At 38.4% G+C, this 22,025-nt stretch overlaps 1 protein-coding gene across 1 annotated transcript in view; it reads right to left on the bottom strand.

Annotated features, from left to right (window-relative positions):
* Nucleotides 1-22,025, bottom strand: part of LOC127644607 (alpha-N-acetylgalactosaminide alpha-2,6-sialyltransferase 5-like) — a 74,724-nt gene that overhangs the window by 6,000 nt on the left and 46,699 nt on the right. The window contains exon 3 of the mRNA XM_052127870.1: nucleotides 14,042-14,454. Within this exon, the coding sequence (XP_051983830.1) occupies nucleotides 14,042-14,454 (413 nt within the window). The remainder of the gene's footprint in view (nucleotides 1-14,041; nucleotides 14,455-22,025) is intronic.

The following is a 22,025-nucleotide window of genomic DNA, read 5'->3' as shown; positions in this document are numbered from 1 at the left end:
CTGCAATCCCAAGATCCCGTTCCATTTAGAATGACGTCCAGCTGTCAGGATCATTTCTATAACTCAACGTTATCATCAACTGCTCATCAGTTCTGACAACCTGCATTCTGACATAAAAGCCCTGGTGATTCTCCTACAAATAACACAATAATAAAGGAAAACAAACACCATTAGTGAACATCAGTCCTGGACGTGATTGATAAGAAGCCACTGATTATTGTTAAATTACCTCAGACAACAGAGCATCTACTGTCGGCCTGATGCCATGTCAATAATCCCTGGTGCATGTGGTTGAATATATAATGGAATTAATCAACATCAAAACTATAACCTCAGCATAGATAAATCATTATATCTAGTACCCTGGTCATTTATCAGCTTTGCATTTAAAGTTGTTAATAGGTTTTACACAACAGCTTGATCTGTTGTCTGGAAATGGTTAGAATCATGCTTTTGTTTATGATAACAGCACGTTTTACATCCGTATATGGTGAAATGTATCATTCTTCTGACTTCCAGTCCACCAATAGTAAAGCAATTGCAATGTATAACATTCGTAATAGTTGTATAAAAGCAACAATACACTCAAGATTGTTTGATATTTCAAATAACATAGCTGTGACATTAATTTGTATGATATTCAGGATAAAATAGTCTCTTAACCAGGCACGATGCAAAGCAACAAGGGATAAAAGACATATTTTTCATGTAAATCCAACTCAATCTCATCAAGTTATAGTCGTAATAATAGTACGAGATGGCAAAATCGTAATAAATCAGATGAGTTGGCCTGTACAAAAATTTATGACTTTTACTCCCATTGAGATTTATCACAAGTTAACACCTTACCCAAACCTACGCCTTGCCATGATTTTAATAGGAAATCCATTTTGTGTACCACGGAAAAAATACATTATATGTGTTTGTATCAAGACAAGGGAAGCATATTACAGGTTATTGACATACATCTTGTTTGTATTGCACAAATAAATATGGAATGATTAACCAAATTTGTTTACAGACGTTTCCTGTCTTAAAATAAATTGTTGGATTGGAGGCAAGCCAAAATTAAATGACTATATTGTATCGATTTCAAATCAGTTTGATTGATTGGTTGGTGTCTATGGGAATAAAGGTTGTACCTTTTTTTCCTCAAGCTAAGACGTATGATATCTTTCGATTTTGCCATCTTGTGCAAATTATTATAGTTTGTCATGAGACTATGTTGTGTGAATATGAGTTTTTGTCCAAACCAGCTACCAATGTGACAAGCAACAGTACATTTGGTCACATGGCATATGCTGTTTTGTTGGATAGCCCCGTCCACAGATAAATCTCATTGGTCCAGAATGCCACCCCTAATAACTGTACTGTATATTAAACATCAAACATACTCTATTGTTGTGCCAGATCGCAGCACAATTTCAGTTTCAGCATGAACTGTAAACTGTGTAATATGCTCCCTCTTGTGTTTGTCACCTTAATGCTTTATTTATGTTTGCTTGACAAATAAAGTGCATGTCAAATAAAGGTGAGTACACTTTAAGTTCAAAAGCAAAGAATTAATTCAAGCTTACTTATTCATTATTAGAGGTGGATGAAAGAAATCAATATTTCAAAGTATTGCAATATTTCACCTCATGTAATTGATATCCTATCTGCAAGAATCTATATTTTTTGTTACATTTTTCACATTAATATTTTTTTTAGAAATAGTGTCTGACCACTACTAAGAGCAAGTGTATGAGAAGACTAAAAATCCTGCAGCATTACTTCAATGCTCAATCACTCAATTATTCCTATTCGACCAAAGTGCCAAATAATTAGACTGCAACAAGGGTCTTCATGCAAGCTGGAAGTAATGTACTCTATTTTTTGATGAAGTAAAGACCAGCACTTGTTGAATAAAGCACCAACATCATATGAAGATTAAGTAACAAGTGAGTAAAAGATATTATATATACAAAACTATATCACAGTTTCGAAATAGTGTTATCAATCAATACATTTTTTATTAAATTAATTGCACGACATGTCGATTAATCAATCAAATTAATCACAATTCATTACTAATATCAATATTTGCTGAGAAAGGGCCCAAAGTAAAAATATAAATAACACATATAATATATAATAATTCAAATAATTATAAATAGACCCCATTCCCCATAATGAAAAATCCAGATTTTTGATAAATCCGCAGCTTTATTAAAAAGAAAAAAACTGAAATGTCACATTGACTTAAGTATTCAGACCCTTTGATATGACTTTGATATGATAATTTAGCTCTGGTCCATCCCATTTCTCTGCATCATCTTTGAGATGTTTCGGCACTTTGATTGGAGTCCACCTGTGGCAAATTAAATTGATTGGACATGATTTGGAATGACACACACCTATAAGGTCCCACAGCTGAAAATGCATATAAGAGCAAAAATCAAGCCATGAGGTAAAAGGAACTGCCTGCAGAGCTCAGAGAAAGGATTGTGCCGAGTCACAGATCTGGGAAACGCTACAAAAAAAAATGTAATCTACTTTGAAGGTTTCAAAGCCTGGCCATACATAGAACGACCTTGGTAAAAGAACCCGACAGTCTCTCTGGTTGAGCTCCAGAGAACATGTGTGTAGATGTGACAAACTTGCAGAAGAACAACCATCACTGGTCCACTCCACCGATCTGGGCTTTATGGCAGAGTTGCCAGAGTGAAGCCTTTCCTCATTGCAACACACAACAAAGCACCTAAAGGACTCACATATTGTGAGAAACAAGATTTTCTGATCTGATGATAAGAAGATTGAACTGTTTGGCCTCAATTCCAATCATCATGTCTGGAGGAAACCAGGCACCGCTCATCACCTGTCCAACGGTGAAGCATAGTGGTGGTAGCATCATGCTTACACCATAATCTCTCATTAAAAACTAACAACATCCCAGAAATTTGGAAATAAGCTTCTGTTGAAAAGGGGAGATCCAACTATCTTAGACAATTCTAGACAAATTTCAAAGCTTTGTGTTCTATCAAAAATTCTAGAAAGCCTTATTAGTGAACAGCTGACATGTTATCTTGATACAAATAAAGTTTTATCTAATAATCAATCAGGATTTCGCAAAAAACATAGAACTACAACTGCTGTTTTGAAAGTTCAAAACAATATTGTGGAATATCTAAACAAGGGAGGTTACTCTGCATCTCTTTTATTGATCTATCAAAGGTTTTCGACACAGTGGATCATGAAATACTGTTGCATAGACTTAAAAGTGTTGGTTTATCAAATCACACTATATTCTGGTTTAAAAATTATTTAAGCGGAAGAACGCAATGTGTACAGAGAGAAGATAAACAATCGGAGTCATTAGAGATTGCTAAGGGTGTCCCCCAAGGATCTGTGGTGGGGCCCCTCTTATTTACTATTTATATAAATAGTCTTGATCATGACATTCAAAATGTGCGATTTCATTTTTATGCTGATGACACTGTTGTTTATTGTAGTGCTTCCTCTAAGCAGCAAGTCTTTCATCATCTACAATTAGCTTTTGATGTCATTCAGTTACGGCTTTACAATTTAAAACTCATTTTGAATGCTGATAAAACTAAACATATGTTAATTACAAGTACAAAGAAAATAGTAAATAATCTTACTTCTCTTCAGTCTTTGAAAGAGTTAGTGAAAGAGTATAAATACCTTGGTATTATTATCGATGATACACTATCTTTTAGTTCTCACATTATTCAGCTACAGAAAAAATGTAAAAGAAAGCTAGGGTTTTATTTCAGAAACAAGCTCTGTTTTTCATTTAATGTACGATAGAAACTCTTCTCTGTTACATTCTTACCAGTACTTGATTATGGGGATGTTGTGTATCAATTTGCAATCTATTCAATCTTCTCTCTTCTTTCAATGCTGTGTATCATGGTGCTTTAAGATTTATATCGAATTGTAAACCTCAACACATCATAGTACATTGTATAATAGAGTAGCTTGCCCTTCTTTGTCTATTAGAAGAGAAATACATTGCAACTATTTACAAGGCTATCTTGGGGTTCTTGCCTTCGTATCTCCGTTGTTTGATCCAACAGAACAGTGTTGGGAAATATTCCCTTCATTCTCAGAATTGTTATATTCTTTCTGTTCCCCATGTTCAAATTGAATTAGGTAAAAAGGCTTTTAGGTATGCAGCTCTGTTTTACTGGAATTCTCTTCAAGTGAAACTGAAGTTACAAAACTTGGTGTCTATGGAACATTTAACCTGTTAACCTGCACCAGTGCGCAGTCGCACCGAAGAGTCCCCCCCCAGTTTAATGTTTATGAATAGATTTAACGTGAAAGAACATCATTAATCTTGGCAAACTATATATCAGTTTAAAGGTGTAAGCCTCAAGCATCGATGATAGAGCTCTGTTTTGCGATGAAAAGCTTATAACGAATGTATTTCTTGCATTTATGTAAGCAATACAGATCAAACAAACGTAATCAAAAATGGAGTACATACCAGTAGTGTCGTAATAACGAGCCACACACGCATCCACTGCTAAAAGTTCCAGATTGGATGGAAAGGTGAGGGTCCACTGAATAACATCCCATAGAGCATTTGTAGTCCAAAGAAACAATAACGTTGTAACATTGATGGTTATTCCTTTGTTTACATCGAGTTTCTTCAGGGTGAAGTATCATACTTGTCGGTTATGCAATAAAATTATGCATAAAAACAGACTCCCGGTAGCCGAACGTTATATGGGTGTGTTGCATAGAGTGTAATGAACAAATTAAGACCGCACACACACACACACACAAATACAAAGATAGGCAATATATAGGTCGAAATATCCAAACACTGCGGTCAGTTTTTTTGACGTCATGATATGCTGATCCTATTGTTTTGTCTTTACAACGAAAGCCAATGAAAGAATTGAAATGATATGACTGATAGAAAATGTAGCCAAGCAGTGCACGATTCCAACGATATCCGGGAAGTTTAAATTCCTCGCGAACAGGATGTTTTTTTATTTATTTGAATCAGCCACTCTAACCTGCGAATTAGGCTGTGACCACACCCCCGTCATTTGACAACAAACGAGCCATAGTAAAAAGACGGTTCCCCAGTCAACATCTGTTTTCGCGTCTTACTTACTGGACGGATTATCTCATCAAATGGATCGTCAAAAGAAGTTTTTTCTGCTGAAGATGTTTTATTTGAGATCACTCGAAGCAGCGATGACGAAATTGAGGAGTGAATACAGCGACGACGGTGATATACTTGAGGACGGAAAAGATGGTCCAATTTTACATCGGTGAGTTGCTATGTAACATGCACACATTATACGTGTGTGTGTGTGAGAGAGAGAGAGAGAGAGAGTGTGTGTGTGTGTGTGTGTGTGTGTTTGTTTTCCCATTTGATTTATATGGTAAATGCATTGTGGTCTGAAAAGACCAAATATAAAACAAATTTCTTGTCTGATGGCTGGCCATCAGTGTGATTGTTTGTTGGTTCTATGTCTGACCATCCATATGAATGCTGTCTGTATCACTGGCCATAACCAGCCATTGAATGTTGAATGGGCGACTATCGGTATGAATAGTGTATATGACTAAAATAGCTTGCAGTACCCTTCATAACATTTGGTCATTAGGTTGCTTTTTGAGGTATCCAAGGAGGCTTCTTGGTACCTGGACATAGTCTTGGAAAAAATATTGCAGAAATCTCATTTTTCATAATATCTTCCTCAAATGTGAAATATAAACTGATGAGACTTGTGGCTTTCAATCAATTGCCTAACTGGATTCATCCAGGTTTGTTTTCATTGATTTTTCTATAAAATAATGAAATGTTACTTGCAGTACAAATTATCTTCAAGACACTTTAAATTCTATACATTTTTGTCTGTGTAAGTTTTTTCAACTTTTACATTTGGGTAATAAACTCCAAAGTGTCTTCTTTTTAAATATGTCTAAATTGTGCATGTAGAGCAAATTGTTCAGTAACTACAATTATTTTAGTTTGGGGATGTCATTTCTGGGGATGTGCCTCAGGCAGGGGAGGTAGAAAGGGAACCGACATAGTCTTGGAAAAAAGCTTGCAGGAACCCCATTTTTCATTATATCTTCCTCAAATTTGAAATATAAACTGATGAGACTTGTGGCTTTCAATCCTTTACGTAATTGGATTCCTCCAGGTCTATTTTTATATATTTGTACATGAAATAATAAAACATTTTTTGAAGTTCACATTATTTATGAGGCACTTCAACTTTTATAACTTTTTATTTGTTTGAGCATTATCAACTCTGATTTGTTGTTAGTAGAGTGCCAAGTGTCTTCTTTCCAAAGAGACCTTAATTGTGCCTGTGGTACACTGTTCTCAGGAGCTATATTTATTTTAATTCAGGTATGTCATTTTCAGCTGTGAGCCCCTGAGTGGGGGTGCAGGTTAACAGGTTAAATGTATCATTTGTCAGCTTGAAGATGAATCAATGACTTTATTTAAATTTATTTATGTAAGGCTGTGTATTTCTTTTTGACTTATTTGCTTATTTTCTTTTTGACTTATTTACTTATATATATTTTTTTTTTTGCTTTGTCATTATGGGATGTGTAGTGTATATTGATGTGAAATAATTATGTAATGCATTTTAGTATAAGGCTGCAACATAACAAATGTGAAAAAAATGAAGGGGTCTGAAAACTTTATGAATGCACTGTATATAATAAATATATTAAGAAAATATTAGGACTTGTGTCAAGTAAAAAGTAGTTGAAACATTGAAAATCGCATTATGTTGTGATTCGTCCAGCTGCCATGAACGCATCCTGTGTAACCGGCTCTCATTCTGTGGCTGTGCAGCTCATGAGGTTTGCTCTGACTCTACCTTGATGATGCAGCTTGTAAAAACACAAAGTTACATGTACTTCAAGCTTGAATTGCTCTGATGGTCGGAAAATGCATTCTTTTATTTCAAAATGTACGTATGGCTCAGGGAGCATGATTAATTCTGTAAATATTTTAATATAATTATTTGCACTAAAATAACACAATAAATCAACAGTGCTCTTTTGAATCACAAAACACAAAACATAAAGAATTGCATTGTTATTAGATATGATATTCATATAATATCATATCACCAGGCCCCTGCTGATACTTGCTCCATTCTATTATAAAGATGGAACACCCAATTAAAATGAATAATCATCTGTAATGCACATGTACAGTTTCTGAATATTTTGCTTGACACTGTTTTACTCTTTTAGATTATTTCCTAGGTATTCAGTTGCATCATATAGACACTCTTTTTATGAATCCCAATACTTTCTCACTAACCAACAGGGAGTCTGAGCCTCTTATTTGAAGATAATCATGCATGGCAATGTTTAGTGTATGAACAGCTCTTACACCTGTGTGTGTGTATGTGTGTGCGTGCGTGTGTGTGTGTGTGTGTGTGAGAGAGAGAGTGTGTGTGGTACAGTATATCTGTAAGACTGCTCATAAATTCATGGCAGCACGGTGGATGACCACATCATCTGAATTCCAGTTATCCAGAGAAATCAAGTGTGAGGTTATATTTTAGCAAAGTCATTACATTGAACTTGTATACATTAACCAACCTAATATTCAGCGCTTGCCACAAATTAGCAAATGCTATTTAGATACCATGGAAACCTATTGCATACATTTACTTAAAAAACCCTTTGAACACACTTTGACAGAAAAGTTTCTTCAAAGCAATGTTGTTTATGAGCCTGCATGTGTGAATGGGTGCATTAAAACTACTTTGAGTAGAAGGAGAGAAAAACAGAAAAGAAACAGAACAGAGTGGCCGTAGGAAAAAAATCATAGAAAAACGAAATGCAGAAGACTGGATCTTGTTTGTGCTGCAGGGCTGTCTGTCACACTCACACTGGCAGGCCAGAGAGCAAAGGCACTGCATCTCGACTGTCAAGTGTTCCCAAAGTTGCATGACCATTTATACTTGGCCTACAATGCATGATTTACCACACCATCAGCATGAATTTCTTGAAGGTGTCTAGGGTTCTTTTTCTTTCAAATGTTCTGAACCACAATCTACAGCTTCAAATATTTGTTGACAGTGGCTAAGAGACGTTCTACTTTCTACAAGAAGAGAACACTTAAAGGGATAGTTCACCCAAAAATACAATTCAGTCATTGTTTACTCACCCTTGTGTTATTATAACCCCATATGACATTCTTTCTCTTTTTTTTTAACACAAAGTGCGAAATTGTGAAAAAAAGTGCTCAGGGATTTCATACAATTGCAGTTTCTGGTGACCACCTCTTCAAGCTTCATAAACAATGCAAAAGTATAATACAAAAGTATAATTATTTATTGCATTTACAGTAAAGTACTTAAGTGGTACATTCATTCATAAACTCACCTCTAAATGCTGCAAAACATTTAAGAACAAAGAAATCATACTAGGTAAAACTGGCTATGATAAAATGGCATATCAAACCAAAAAAATGCGAAGAAATACCCAACTACCATTAGTATTTGTTATTGTTAAAGACTATATGTCGTTAACAGATTAACTTTTGGTCAGACTGATCTCACAGTGAATTCGGCAACAGTAGGTCAAAAGTTCTTCAGCTGAAAATGGTTTATGCTTACCGAAATTCTAATCACTGCTCTCAGTGGCAGAAGCTGCAAGTGTTGAACGTATGGGCACGTGTGAGCAGTTACCAGATGAAATGTCCACAGAGTGGCGCTAAATGAGAGTTGTTGTTTTTTTAATTGTAAATTATGTAATACTATGAAGTTGAATGATTATTTTATTAACCCTACACTCTAACCCAAACCCCAAGCCTAAATCGAACCGTATGTGGAGTAAACCCATTGCTCTGACATGATTCGCGCAACACGCTATCACTAGCGCCACAGGAAAAGGTAAACATATTTGAATTGATGCAAAAATTATTGATGGGAAATAAAGCTTGTCAATTACTCTGGAAAATGGGGTCAATGTCAGAATCAGAATTAGCTTTATTGCCATGTACAGTTGAAGTTTTTCACAATTCCTGACATTTAATCATAGAAAACATTCCCTGTCTTAAGTCAGATAGGATCACTACTTCATTTTAAGAATGTGAAATGTCACAATAATAGTAGAGAGATTGATTTATTTCAGCTTTTAATACTTTCATCACATTCCCAGTGGGTCAGAAGTTTACATACAGGTGAAACTCGAAAAATTAGAATATCGTGCAAAAGTTCATTAATTTTAGTAATTCAACTTAAAAGGTGAACTAATATATTATATAGACTCATTACAAGCAAAGTAAGATATTTCAAGCCTTTATTTGATATAATTTTTATGATTATGGCTTACAGCTTATGAAAACCCCAAATTCAGAATCTCAGAAAATTAGAATATTACATGAAATCAATAAAAAAAAAGGATTATAAATACAGAAATGTCGGCCCTCTGAAAAGTATAATCATGCATATGTACTCAGTACTTGGTTTGGGCCCCTTTTGCATTAATTACTGCCTCAATGCGGCGTGGCATGGATGCTATCAGCCTGTGGCACTGCTGAGGTGTTATGGAAGACCAAGATGCTTCAATAGCGGCCTTCAGCTCTTCTGCATTGTTTGGTCTCATGTCTCTCATCTTTCTCTTGGCAATGCCCCATAGATTCTCTATGGGGTTCAGGTCAGGCGAGTTTGCTGGCCAATCAAGCACAGTAATACCATGGTCATTGAACCAGGTTTTGGTACTTTTGGCAGTGTGGGCAGGTGCCAAGTCCTGCTGGAAAATGAAGTCAGCATCTCCATAAAGCTTGTCTGCTGAAGGAAGCATGAAGTGCTCTAAAATGTCCCGGTAGACGGCTGCGTTGACTCTGGACTTAATAAAGCACAGTGGACCAACACCAGCCGATGACATGGCTCCCCAAACCAACACAGACTGTGGAAACTTCACACTGGACTTCAAGCATCTTGGATTGTGTGCCTCTCCATTCTTCCTCCAGACTCTGGGACCTTGGTTTCCAAATGAGATGCAAAATTTGCTCTCATCAGAAAAGAGGACTTTGGACCACTGAGCAACAGACCAGTTCTTTTTTTCTTTAGCCCAGGTAAGACGCTTCTGAAGTTGTTTGTTGTTCAGGAGCGGCTTGACAAGAGGAATACGACATTTGAAGCCTCAGTCCACTCCTTGTGAAGCTCCCCACACATTTGAATGGCCTTTTCCTGACAATCCTCTCCAGGCTACGGTCATCCCTGCTGCTTGTGCACCTTTTTCTTCCACACTTTTCCCTTCCACTTAACTTTCTATTAATGTGCTTTGATACAGCACTTTGAGAACATCCAACTTCTTTTGCAATTACCTTTTGAGGCTTTCCCTCCTTGTGGAGGGTGTCAATGATGGTTTTCTGCACAACTGTCAGGTCAGCAGTCTTCCCCATGATTGTGAATTCAACTGAACCAGACTGAGAGACCATTTAAAGGCTCAGGAACCCTTTGCAGGTGTTTAGCTGATTAGAGTGTGACATTTTGAGCCTACAATACTGAACCTTTTCACAATATTCTAATATTCTGAGATTCTGAATTTGGGGTTTTCATAAGCTGTAAGCCATAATCATCAAAATTATATCAAATAAAGGCTTGAAATATCTTACTTTGCTTGTAATGAGTCTATATAATATATTAGTTTCACCTTTTAAGTTGAATTACTGAAATTAATGAACTTTTGCACGATATTCTAATTTTTCGAGTTTCACCTGTACATGTTGTTCATCAGACCAGAGGACATTTCTCCAAAAAAGTAAGATCTCTGTCCCTATGTGCACTTGCAAACTGTAGTCTGGCTTTTTATGGCAGTTTTGGAGCAGTGGATTCTTCCTTACTGAGCAGCCTTTCAGGTTATGTTGATATAGGACTTGTTTTACTGTGGATATAGATACTTGTCTAACTTTTCCCTCCAGCCTCTTCACAAGGTAATATGCTGTTATTCTGGGATTGATTTGCACTTTTCACATCAAACTACATTTCTTACTGACTTAAGACAGGGAATGTTTTCTACGATTAAATGTCAGGAATTGTGAAAAACTGAGTTTTAATGCATTTGGTTAAGGTGTATGTAAACTTCTGACTTCAACTGTATAAGATTTAGTGACAACGCAGTACTAACCTGAAAGGCCAAAATGCTTACGCTGACCCTGGGCCAACAGGCCATCCTTACTGTTGAACCATGTTATTAACTGTTTAATTAGACATATATAGTGCTCAATTTACATTAGGTCACGTAAAATGCGCAGCCAGCAATTAGTAAGTGCTTTATTATGATCTTTATTAAGAATTCATGGATTTAATAGTAAGTGCTCCTAAAACATAAAATAAATACATGAATTAAGTAGAAATATGTCTCCATTCATTGCATATTTGATATCTTTATTAACCATGAATTTCTGCTTTCTTAATGTTCAGATAAATACTTATTTATCACTGGTTTTCATCAACTAGACACATCGGTTAGGTATGATTAACAAGTTATTTCCTAAGAGTAAAAAATCGTGATCAAACTGCATATATCTGAATTTATTCAACAATAATAAATCATTTGCTAAAGTTAATATATAAGGGATAAAGTACAAATCACAAAATAAACCCCTACAGGGATTTGATCACAACCGGCTGACTGTACATTATCCCACTTATTACATGGCCACTAACCAAATAAATACATGGACATATAATATTGATTTGCATTGAAATTATGTAATTTGAGAAGAAATCGCTGAACAGCTGGAATAATGTAAATAATATCTCATGTACATATGTAAATTCACATATTTAATTCAATAACTGTACACCCCTACCTTGCACATACATTACCACTTGCACATGTACATACACCTATTTATACTCTTACCTTGTTTAATTGTGTCTCACTGTAATGTTCTGTGTGCACTTGTTTCTCCTATCACCAAAATAAAAATCCTTGTGTACATGAATACTTGGGAATAAAGCTCACTCTGTTTCTGATTAATGCGTTATTTATTTGCAATGGTTCTGTCTCTTTATTGTTGAGCAGGCAAAATCTTGTCAAAAGTTTCTTAGAGCAACATTTGATAGACCAGCTCTTTGAAATTCGATCAATGTAAAACAATGATCAATCCAATAAAAACAAAAGCAGCCACCCTTCGCACTCTAACTGCTTGGCACATTCTTAGCCAGTGAGAGACAGTTTTTCATTGATATGATTCTCACAGCAATCTCTGGTCTTTCATTTTCACTTCCCCATTTTCATTTGCCACTTTAGAGAATAACACCATAGAAACAGATAGCAGATGAAAGACACACTCTGACTATTGCAATAAGACTGCTGTGGTAATAAGAGACCAGAGCTACAAAACACTTGGCTGTATCATTCTAAGCGAATTCATCAGTGCTAGTATTTGCATTTCTTACTAATGAGCCTCCAAAGAGTTTTGAAGATACTTTTTTTGTTTTGTTGCAATGACACATATACAGATGTGATGCTTTCACTAATGAGAGATGCAGAATGACACATATAATAATGAGATTAATGGTCGCCATATAAATTACTGGATTGGGATAAAATAAACAATGATAGGTGTGGATACACAGCTAAACAGCACATAAACTATTCAAAATTTGTTCTAGAACAGTACAATGCTGAAGAAAAAAAGACCCAGCTTAAATTATGTTAGCTGTTCTCCCAGCCTGGCTAAGCTTGTTAGGTTGGTTTGTTTTGCTGGTTTCATAAGTGTTTTGGGCACTGGTCAACTGGCCAGAATGGGAGATCAGATGGGGAGCTAAACACTTGCTTAGACAGGCTAGAAGATCAGTTCAACCAGTATAAACCAGCTAAGGTGAGACAACCAAAAATAGCAATCGCATGGCTCTCACCTGATTATCAAAAAATATGATACAGGTAAGTGTTTTCTCCTCCCTTTTAATAGCTATTCATTTTGCTATCATAAGTTGGATGGTTAAGTTTGGTTTGTTGGATTTTAGCATTAGAATTTAGCATTGTTTGTTAGCATTTGTATTTGATGCATATATATATTGGGTCATATGAGAACAGCAATCATCTTATAACATTACAAACTCTACTGAGTGTCTTCTGGAATAAAAGACTATATCCTGCCCCATTCTCTCCACACACTAACCTCCTTTTCCCTTTGGTTAAATGGTGACTTAAAGTTTAAATCTAGAAACCTTCAAAAATTGATTTCCCTTGTGATTCTAGAGTTAAATGAGAAAAAGAGGTTGGTCCTCTCAGAGATCTGTAATTCTGGAATAAGAATGGCCTCTGTAGAATCCATTCTAGGACACTTCCCCTATAATACCTCTTTTAAGTAAAAATAGGTAATAACAAATTAGGGCATGCCACAAGCACATTATTGGCACTTAAATCCATGCTCTCTGTTAATCGTGTTCTGCAGATCCATTTAAATCCAGAAATGGGTTTAAAAAAAATTCCACTCAGCTTTATACAAGGTATCATGAAATAGTCAATTATAACACATTTTCTGGACAACATCAGGACAGATACTAAAATAGGCCCCACAATTTCAAATTGGGTTGTCAAAATTAGACAAAGTCCAATAATGGGTTTCACCCATATTTTTAAATGATATTTACACTTTTCCACTTAATTGTGTAATGGTTCTTTAATATCAGCCTGTTGGTTATGGGGCACAAAATTGTAAATCTGTATTAGTCGTAAAAAACAATATCTATTGTTCTCTAGTAAAAATGTCAAAAAATGCTCATTATCTGTCTTTGCCCATCTTTCTTTTGAACAGCTCATTAAACTGTAACTGATATGCATATACAATTTTTAATCTGTTTGACCCATATTTTTACTGAATATTACACTTTTCCACTTAATCGATTATCAGTTCTTTAAGATTGGGCCTATCGATAAGTTATTGATAAGTTAGATAGTCCAAAAAAAAAAAAAAAAAAGAATACTTAAAAATCTGCTATGCATATTGGCTATCAGACACTTACACAAAAATAACCAATCCCTATTAAATATGTCATAAAGAGCTTTTTACCTGTCTTTGCCTGTCTCTCTTTTGAACAGCTCATCAAACTGTAGCATTTTCTGCCAGGAAATGATGTAGACCTTCAGTTTTGGCAGAACTTGGTTCATAAGCCGCAGGTTGTTATAAACCAGACCCTTCCCGTCACGTCGCATGTAACTGCTGGGTCCCCAGAAGATGAAGACCGTGTCCTGACTGGAGTTGAGGAGTTCGTGGCGGCTGCGCAGCACTCTCTGCATGCTGGAATGAGCGATGACCCTCAGGCTCGTGCGGTGACCCACATCTGAGCCATAGCCATGGGCTGTGGGTGCGTCATTCATTCGGATGACGCACTCTGCCTGATCGATCTCTTTTCCACGACCCCCAGCAGTCAGATGACCAGAGCTGGTGACCAGCGCGCAGCTACTGCAGTGCATCTTCAGGGGCTGTGGGGAACAGAGCAGAAAGATTAGCACGGCCCATGACCTGTAAACCTGTAAAAGCACAGTCAATATTTCATATGTGTGAGTGTATAATAGATGTAATGTAAATAATGTAAATGTAGCTGACAGTGGCGTCTCTACCCTGGGGACAGGTTGGGTTGCGACCCACCAAATGTTGCCCGGTTGTGCAAAATACTTGGCATAATATTACATTTATTTTAAGAAATAATATAATTTCTGCATCTTAAATGTCAAGACATTTTTTATTGTATAGCGCTTTTCACAAAACACAACACACTTTTCAAAGCAGTTTTACAGGAAATTATGCATTAAAAGTAAATCATCATTGTGTAGTTTGATTAAATATGATTGTAAATTATGTATAGAAATTATATAATAATTGTATTTATAACCCCAGTGAGCAAGCTGAAGTGGCAAGGAACACAAAACTTCATAAGATGTTGGTTAAAGGACAAAAGTAACCTTGGGAGAAACTCCACTGTGGGGTGCAGTTCCCCTCTGGCTAAACAACATGTACATAATGCTAATATGACTTATTTATGTGCAATGCAAGTCATAATTTTAAATTTGTAAATTAAGTAAGCGTTAAGGTCCATTGTTTAAAAAAGATTAAAAAGATTAATGACTAATGTCTTTGAAGTCCATCCTGGATTAAATACAAAAGTTCACATAGATGCATAGTCTTTGCTAGTTGGCTGATGAAGGCTTTTGTTGGCAATTATCTCTAATCTATAAATATATATAAATCCTAAGTCCAAGGTTCAGGCAATGGCATATGAAGTATCCCATGTCTTACAGTTTGAGTTGGCATCAGTTCATCCTCTGAAGTCACAAGACTGAAGTGATGTCTGACTGGCACTGGCATATACATTACAATGTAAAGGTCAATGTATGATAGATTTTTTGACTCCCCAAGCAAGAGTCTGGTGAAACCAAGGGGTTCTAGGGTGAAAGTTCTACCTGTCAATCAACCACTGGCCTTAAACAAGATTGTTTAACTTTGCCGGGGAAATAACCAACCAATCAGAAAATTTGAAAAACTGCATACATGCACAAGTTACACAGAACTTTTTCAGTGTGCCTGATATCAACATAAAGTGCCACAGATGAGAAGCACACACATCTCTAAAGTTAATTCATTTACTTTGCTTAAATAACATCATGTTTGAAAATTAAGCACCACTTTCTTTTTGTTATTACAGGTGAAACTCGAAAAATTAGAATATCGTGCAAAAGTTCATTAATTTCAGTAATTCAACTTAAAAGGTGAAACTAATATATTATATATACTCATTACAAGCAAAGTAAGATATTTCAAGCCTTTATTTGATATAATTTTGATGATTATGGCTTACAGCTTATGAAAACCCCAAATTCAGAATCTCAGAAAATTAGAATATTGTGAAAAGGTTCAGTATTGTAGGCTCAAAGTGTCACACTCTAATCAGCTAAACACCTGCAAAGGGTTCCTGAGCCTTTAAATGGTCTCTCAGTCTGGTTCAGTTGAATTCACAATCATGGGGAAGACTGCTGACCTGACAGTTGTGCAGAAAACCATCATTGACACCCTCCACAAGGAGGGAAAGCCTCAAAAGGTAATTGCAAAAGAAGTTGGATGTTCTCAAAGTGCTGTATCAAAGCACATTAATAGAAAGTTAAGTGGAAGGGAAAAGTGTGGAAGAAAAAGGTGCACAAGCAGCAGGGATGACCGTAGCCTGGAGAGGATTGTCAGGAAAAGGCCATTCAAATGTGTGGGGAGCTTCACAAGGAGTGGACTGAGGCTTCAAATGTCGTATTCCTCTTGTCAAGCCGCTCCTGAACAACAAACAACGTCAGAAGCGTCTTACCTGGGCTAAAGAAAAAAAGAACTGGTCTGTTGCTCAGTGGTCCAAAGTCCTCTTTTCTGATGAGAGCAAATTTTGCATCTCATTTGGAAACCAAGGTCCCAGAGTCTGGAGGAAGAATGGAGAGGCACACAATCCAAGATGCTTGAAGTCCAGTGTGAAGTTTCCACAGTCTGTGTTGGTTTGGGGAGCCATGTCATCGGCTGGTGTTGGTCCACTGTGCTTTATTAAGTCCAGAGTCAACGCAGCCGTCTACCGGGACATTTTAGAGCACTTCATGCTTCCTTCAGCAGACAAGCTTTATGGAGATGCTGACTTCATTTTCCAGCAGGACTTGGCACCTGCCCACACTGCCAAAAGTACCAAAACCTGGTTCAATGACCATGGTATTACTGTGCTTGATTGGCCAGCAAACTCGCCTGACCTGAACCCCATAGAGAATCTATGGGGCATTGCTAAGAGAAAGATGAGAGACATGAGACCAAACAATGCAGAAGAGCTGAAGGCCGCTATTGAAGCATCTTGATCTTCCATAACACCTCAGCAGTGCCACAGGCTGATAGCATCCATGCCACGCCGCATTGAGGCAGTAATTAATGCAAAAGGGGCCCAAACCAAGTACTGAGTACATATGCATGATTATACTTTTCAGAGGGCCGACATTTCTGTATTTAAAATCCTTTTTTTTATTATTGATTTCATGTAATATTCTAATTTTCTGAGATTCTGAATTTGGGGTTTTCATAAGCTGTAAGCCATAATCATAAAAATTATATCAAATAAAGTCTTGAAATATCTTACTTTGCTTGTAATGAGTCTATATAATATATTAGTTTCACCTTTTAAGTTGAATTACTAAAATTAATGAACTTTTGCACAATGTTCTAATTTTTCGAGTTTCACCTGTATACTTTTTGCATGTAGTAACACACTGATTTAATGATTGATGTATGAAATCATGAAATCAGAGACTTTCTCCTTGAAATCCGAACACTATTACCATGGATAAATTGCATTGGGTCAAGATTTTCCTAGTTGACTAGTCACACCTTTATGATATTAATTTAATTACTTGAATATATATATTTTGGGGGGCTGGTTTGAGTTCCAGGGCCAAGAGAGAATGTTATAAGTAACATTGCTAACACGGTTCCCTATCTAAATCTACACTCTGATGCTGCGCTGATTTAGTGATTTGGGAACATCTTTAGGAGTGACCATCTGTGAATATGTGTGCAACATGTCAATGAAACTGACTAGAATTTATAGCCTCTGCCAGTGACATCATTAGGATGCTCCGGTACAGGGGCTATAAATAGATACGCCACATGTGCATCATAAGGTCTTTTGTCTTCAGACCATTCTGTGTGGGTTGTGCTTCTCAACCCTGTCAAAAACTTTCTATTTTCCTCTGTTAGGAGTTAGAATTTGTTAGGCAGTGTGCAGAAACCTTTCTCTTTCAAAAAAAAAAAAAAGACTGATAAACAAAGCAAGCGGTGTGTGTCCCAGTGTTTACACTCTATGGCTGGACCAGACACACACCAGTTTTGTTTTGTGTGTTTGGGGGAAAGCATGCTGCTCTTGCGCTGGGGCGGGTGCGAGCATTGCGATCTGCTTTCAGTCAAAATGATTCGCACTTGTCTCGCTTACTTCCGAGCGTCTCTCGTATGAGAGAGCCCAGCGCCTCTTCGGTTCATGAGGGGGACTGAATCTCTTGAGTCTGCGGACTTTGAGCTACCCACCTCTGAGCGTTCCTCGCACGATAATAAAGCGGCTGAGGAATTGCTTGAGGTGGTTACTCGGTGGTAGCCAGAATACAGCTAGACTGGCCACACGAACAAGAGACTCCCAAACGCTCCAAGCTGGAAGACATAAACCAGTTATAAACCAGACCCTTCCCGTCACATCGCATGTAACTACTGGGTCCCCAGAAGATGAAGACCGGGTCCTGACTGGAGTTGAGGAGTTCTGTCTGGTGGCCAAGGGAAGGGAACGCTACATCAGTCCCTTCCTTTCTTTGATGACATCCATAACGAGCTTTCTCATTCATGGAGGAAACCTTATACTTCCTGTGTCTTCGTGCCTTCGACGTCGACATATTCGTGGGTGCTGAGGCACAGGGGTATTCCATGATGCCACGAGTAGAAGAGACACTTGCGGGTTATCTCTCGCCTGGCTCGGCATCTTTTCTAAAGAGACCCACTCTCCCCACAAAGCCGTGTAGGACCACCTCTACGCTTGAGGGGAAAGTTTATCAGGCAGCAGGTCAGGCTGGTGCTGCCCTGCACACTATGGCAGTGTTGTAGGCATAGCAGGCTGACCTGTTGAAGGACCTGAGTGCGGGCAGTACGGTCGACGAGGAGGCGTTTTCAGAGCTTCGTCGAGCCACGGATCTGTCTCTCCGGGTGACCAAACAGACGGCTCGTGCCATTGGCCTGTCTATGGCTGCTTTGGTCAGCATGGAGAGGCACTTATGGCTGCACCTTTCGGGCATCAGAGACAAGGACAAAGTCTTCCTTCTTGATGCCCCAATTTCCCGCCCTGGTCCTTCTAGAAGGGAGGCTCAAATTCAGAGTGTGGCGAATCGTGCTCCCCCTCGTAAAAACTGGGGACTGGCTCGTCGCCCTCAGCAGCCCCCAAAGGTAGACCTTAGGACCATTATCTCCAGGAAGAGAAAGTCCTGATGGTCTTGCACCCAGCCTTGTGGGGGTAGCCCCCCCCCCTTGGGACAGGTCATGTGATACATTCACCTGCACCTTCCCGATACCCCCACGAAACCTCTCCATTCCCACCACCTCTGGTGTTTCGGGATTTAGTTAGTAGGGAGTTAGTTCTAACATAATGCAGATCCAGTTATCTGCCAGATTGCTTCAGTTCTGGACTTTCTGCAGGAAAAATTATCAGCAGGCACATGCCCCACCACTCTCAGGGTTTATGTTATCAGCTTGCCATGCCTTGATTGATGGGATGCCATTGGGGAAACATCCTCTGCTCACTCGCTTTGTTCTTGGAACCATGCGATTAAGACCTCCAGCTAGGACCAGGATCCCTTCATGGGACTTAGCAATAGTCTTTGAGGGTCTGGTTGAGACCCCATTTGAACCTCTAGAGTTAGCGTCTGATAAACTTCTGACTCTCAAGATGGTTTTTCTTATGGCGATTATTTCTCTAAAAAGAATTGGTGATTTGCAGGCTCTGTCTGTCTTGCCATCCTGCTTAGATTTTGCCCCAGGAATGGCTAAAGCAATATTGCACCCTCATCCTGACTACCTGCCTAAGGTTCCTTTCTCTGCCATACATCCGGTCACTCTTGAAGCCTTCTGTTCCCTGCCGTTTACAATGCCAGATCAGGAGAGGCTTCCAGTCCGTGCCCTTCAGGCTTATGTCCACCGCAATAGCCAGTGGCGTAAGTCAGGGCAACTATTAATTTGTCTTGGGGGCATAACAAGGGGGCGGCCGCCACCAAGCAGACAATGTGGCATTGGGTGAGGGATGCTATTGCCCTGGCCTATGAAGCGTGCGGTCAAGCTTTGCCAGTAGGGATCAGGGCTCACTCTACCAGAGGGGTCACCTCCTCTAAAGCCTTGGCTAGAGGTGTCCTTCTGCAGAATGTTTGTAATGCGGCAGTCTGGTCCTCTCCGTATACATTCATAAGATTTTATAGTTTGGATATTCATGCCACTCCGGGCTCTTATGTGCTTGAGTCAACATCACAAGCTCATGTCTGAGACCTCTCGTGCTCTTGTGAGCACAACTACTCAACCGTAAGGGGTACAGACATCCACAGTGCGGCTGCGTGAGTATTCGCATTCGCAAAGTGCTAAATCAGCGCAGCATCAAAGTGTAGCTTTTGACAGGGAACGTCTAGGGTTACATAACTGTAACCCCTGTTCCCTGAAAAAGCGGAATGAGATGCTGCGCTTCACTGCCGCACTGAGGATGCCCCAGGACTGCTCTTCAGACAAAATACCTGACGATGCACCTGTGGCGCATCTATTTATACACATCCTGATGATGTCACTGGCGGAGGCTATAAATTCTAGTCAATTTCACTGACGTGTTGCACACATATTCACAGCTGATCACTCCTAAAGACGTTCCCAAAGCGCTAAATCAGCACAGCATCTCGTTCCGCTTTTTCAGGGAACAGGGGTTACAGTTAAGTAACCCGAGACGTTCTACATTACAGAGAAATAATAAACCATAATAATAAGCCTTTAAAATATAAACGCATGAAGCACACGCATGAAGTGAGCCGCAGTGACACCGGTAAAAGCGGTAATGATTCTGAATGTGTCGGAAAAACTAGCAAGGAGACTATCTGAACATTGTGTTAATTTATAGATAGAAATGCACATTAGGGTTGTGCCAACAGACGATGATCTCTGGGATTAACGATGGTAAGAGTGATCACCAATAGCTGATGCATTTGACCATGTCAAGACGATACACATTTTAAATGTTATTTTAAAAACTTTTATTTTTTTTCAGTCTCATTAGACATTTTTGTTAAAATAAATAAAAAATAAAGTTCAAAGTTTTAAATCAAGGTGTCTTGCTTTATTGTGTAGGCTTAACCATGCTTAACGAAAATTATCCCATGGTAGCACCTAGTGTCCAACCAGCGATAATACCGGTGTTCATCGGTTTCCTGCAGAGTTTTTTCTGTGGCCAAACGACCAATCAAAAATTGGTCGACCAAGACTCTTCTCACCGACTAAAGTTTGGTCGACTATCAGGGGGCCCTACAGTTTTGTGTGCAATATACCAGAAGAATTAATCATAAGGTCAGTGAATAGATAATGCCATCTGATGTTGGGAATAAGGAGGCTCTCCAAGTGAAAAGGAATATGTACAAGTTTAAATAATTGATAAAAGTTGATCAAATCTGGTAGTTTTTACAATCCATCCATCTTCTCCCACACACCTCCACATTCATGCCAAACAGTATGCCACTGCATGTCTCTCCATTCTCTATGGCTTACCATGAATTATTCCAATCCGACATAAAAGCCCCACTTTTATTCTTATAGTGATAATGCCAGTCTCTCCAGCCCCATCCTTGGGGATAAAGTGTATCGGGAATAAAGGCCCATCTCGGATTTTCAAGGAAGTGTTAAATTTATGGCGAATTTCTGCTCCAACATTCTCTGTCACACTCTTTAAATCAATAATATGCAAAAAAAATATACAGCCAAAGTTGCATAATTTGTCCTGGATGAAGGCATCTGCTGTGAAAGAAATAATAATAACAAATGGTACCATGTTTTCTGCAGGCAATGCTGCGGTATTTGCATGCATCTCCTCTTGGTGTCCGTTACTCTCTCAGTAATAAAACTCAGCTGTAGGTCACAGAAGACACAGATGCTGCTCCACTGACATGATGTTTAATGAGGCTGGGAGCAGCTTAAGTCCTTGTGGGGCACATGAGTTCCGTGTATCACCCCAATCCCTTCGTTTAACCATTGTAAAACACTGGTATAATTGACAGCTGCATGGGAGACTCTTGGGATCTGTTCCATGAAGACGTGCCGTGTATTAGTGTGGGTTACATGAGGACAACAACAATTGCCAAGATCAGTCATCCTCCACTGTATCTTAGCTGTGGGTGGTGAAAACTGCTCTGGGACCTGCTTGAATAAACACCCACAGGCTCCAGAAGTGCTCACCAACCAGCCTGGAAATCATTAATATCTGTGAGGAGAAGTG

This window comes from Xyrauchen texanus, chromosome 6 (genome assembly GCF_025860055.1).
Source record: "Xyrauchen texanus isolate HMW12.3.18 chromosome 6, RBS_HiC_50CHRs, whole genome shotgun sequence".
Taxonomy (NCBI): domain Eukaryota; kingdom Metazoa; phylum Chordata; class Actinopteri; order Cypriniformes; family Catostomidae; genus Xyrauchen; species Xyrauchen texanus.
The sequence above is the reverse complement of the archived record's forward strand: the minus strand, read 5'-3'. Positions and strand labels throughout refer to the sequence as shown.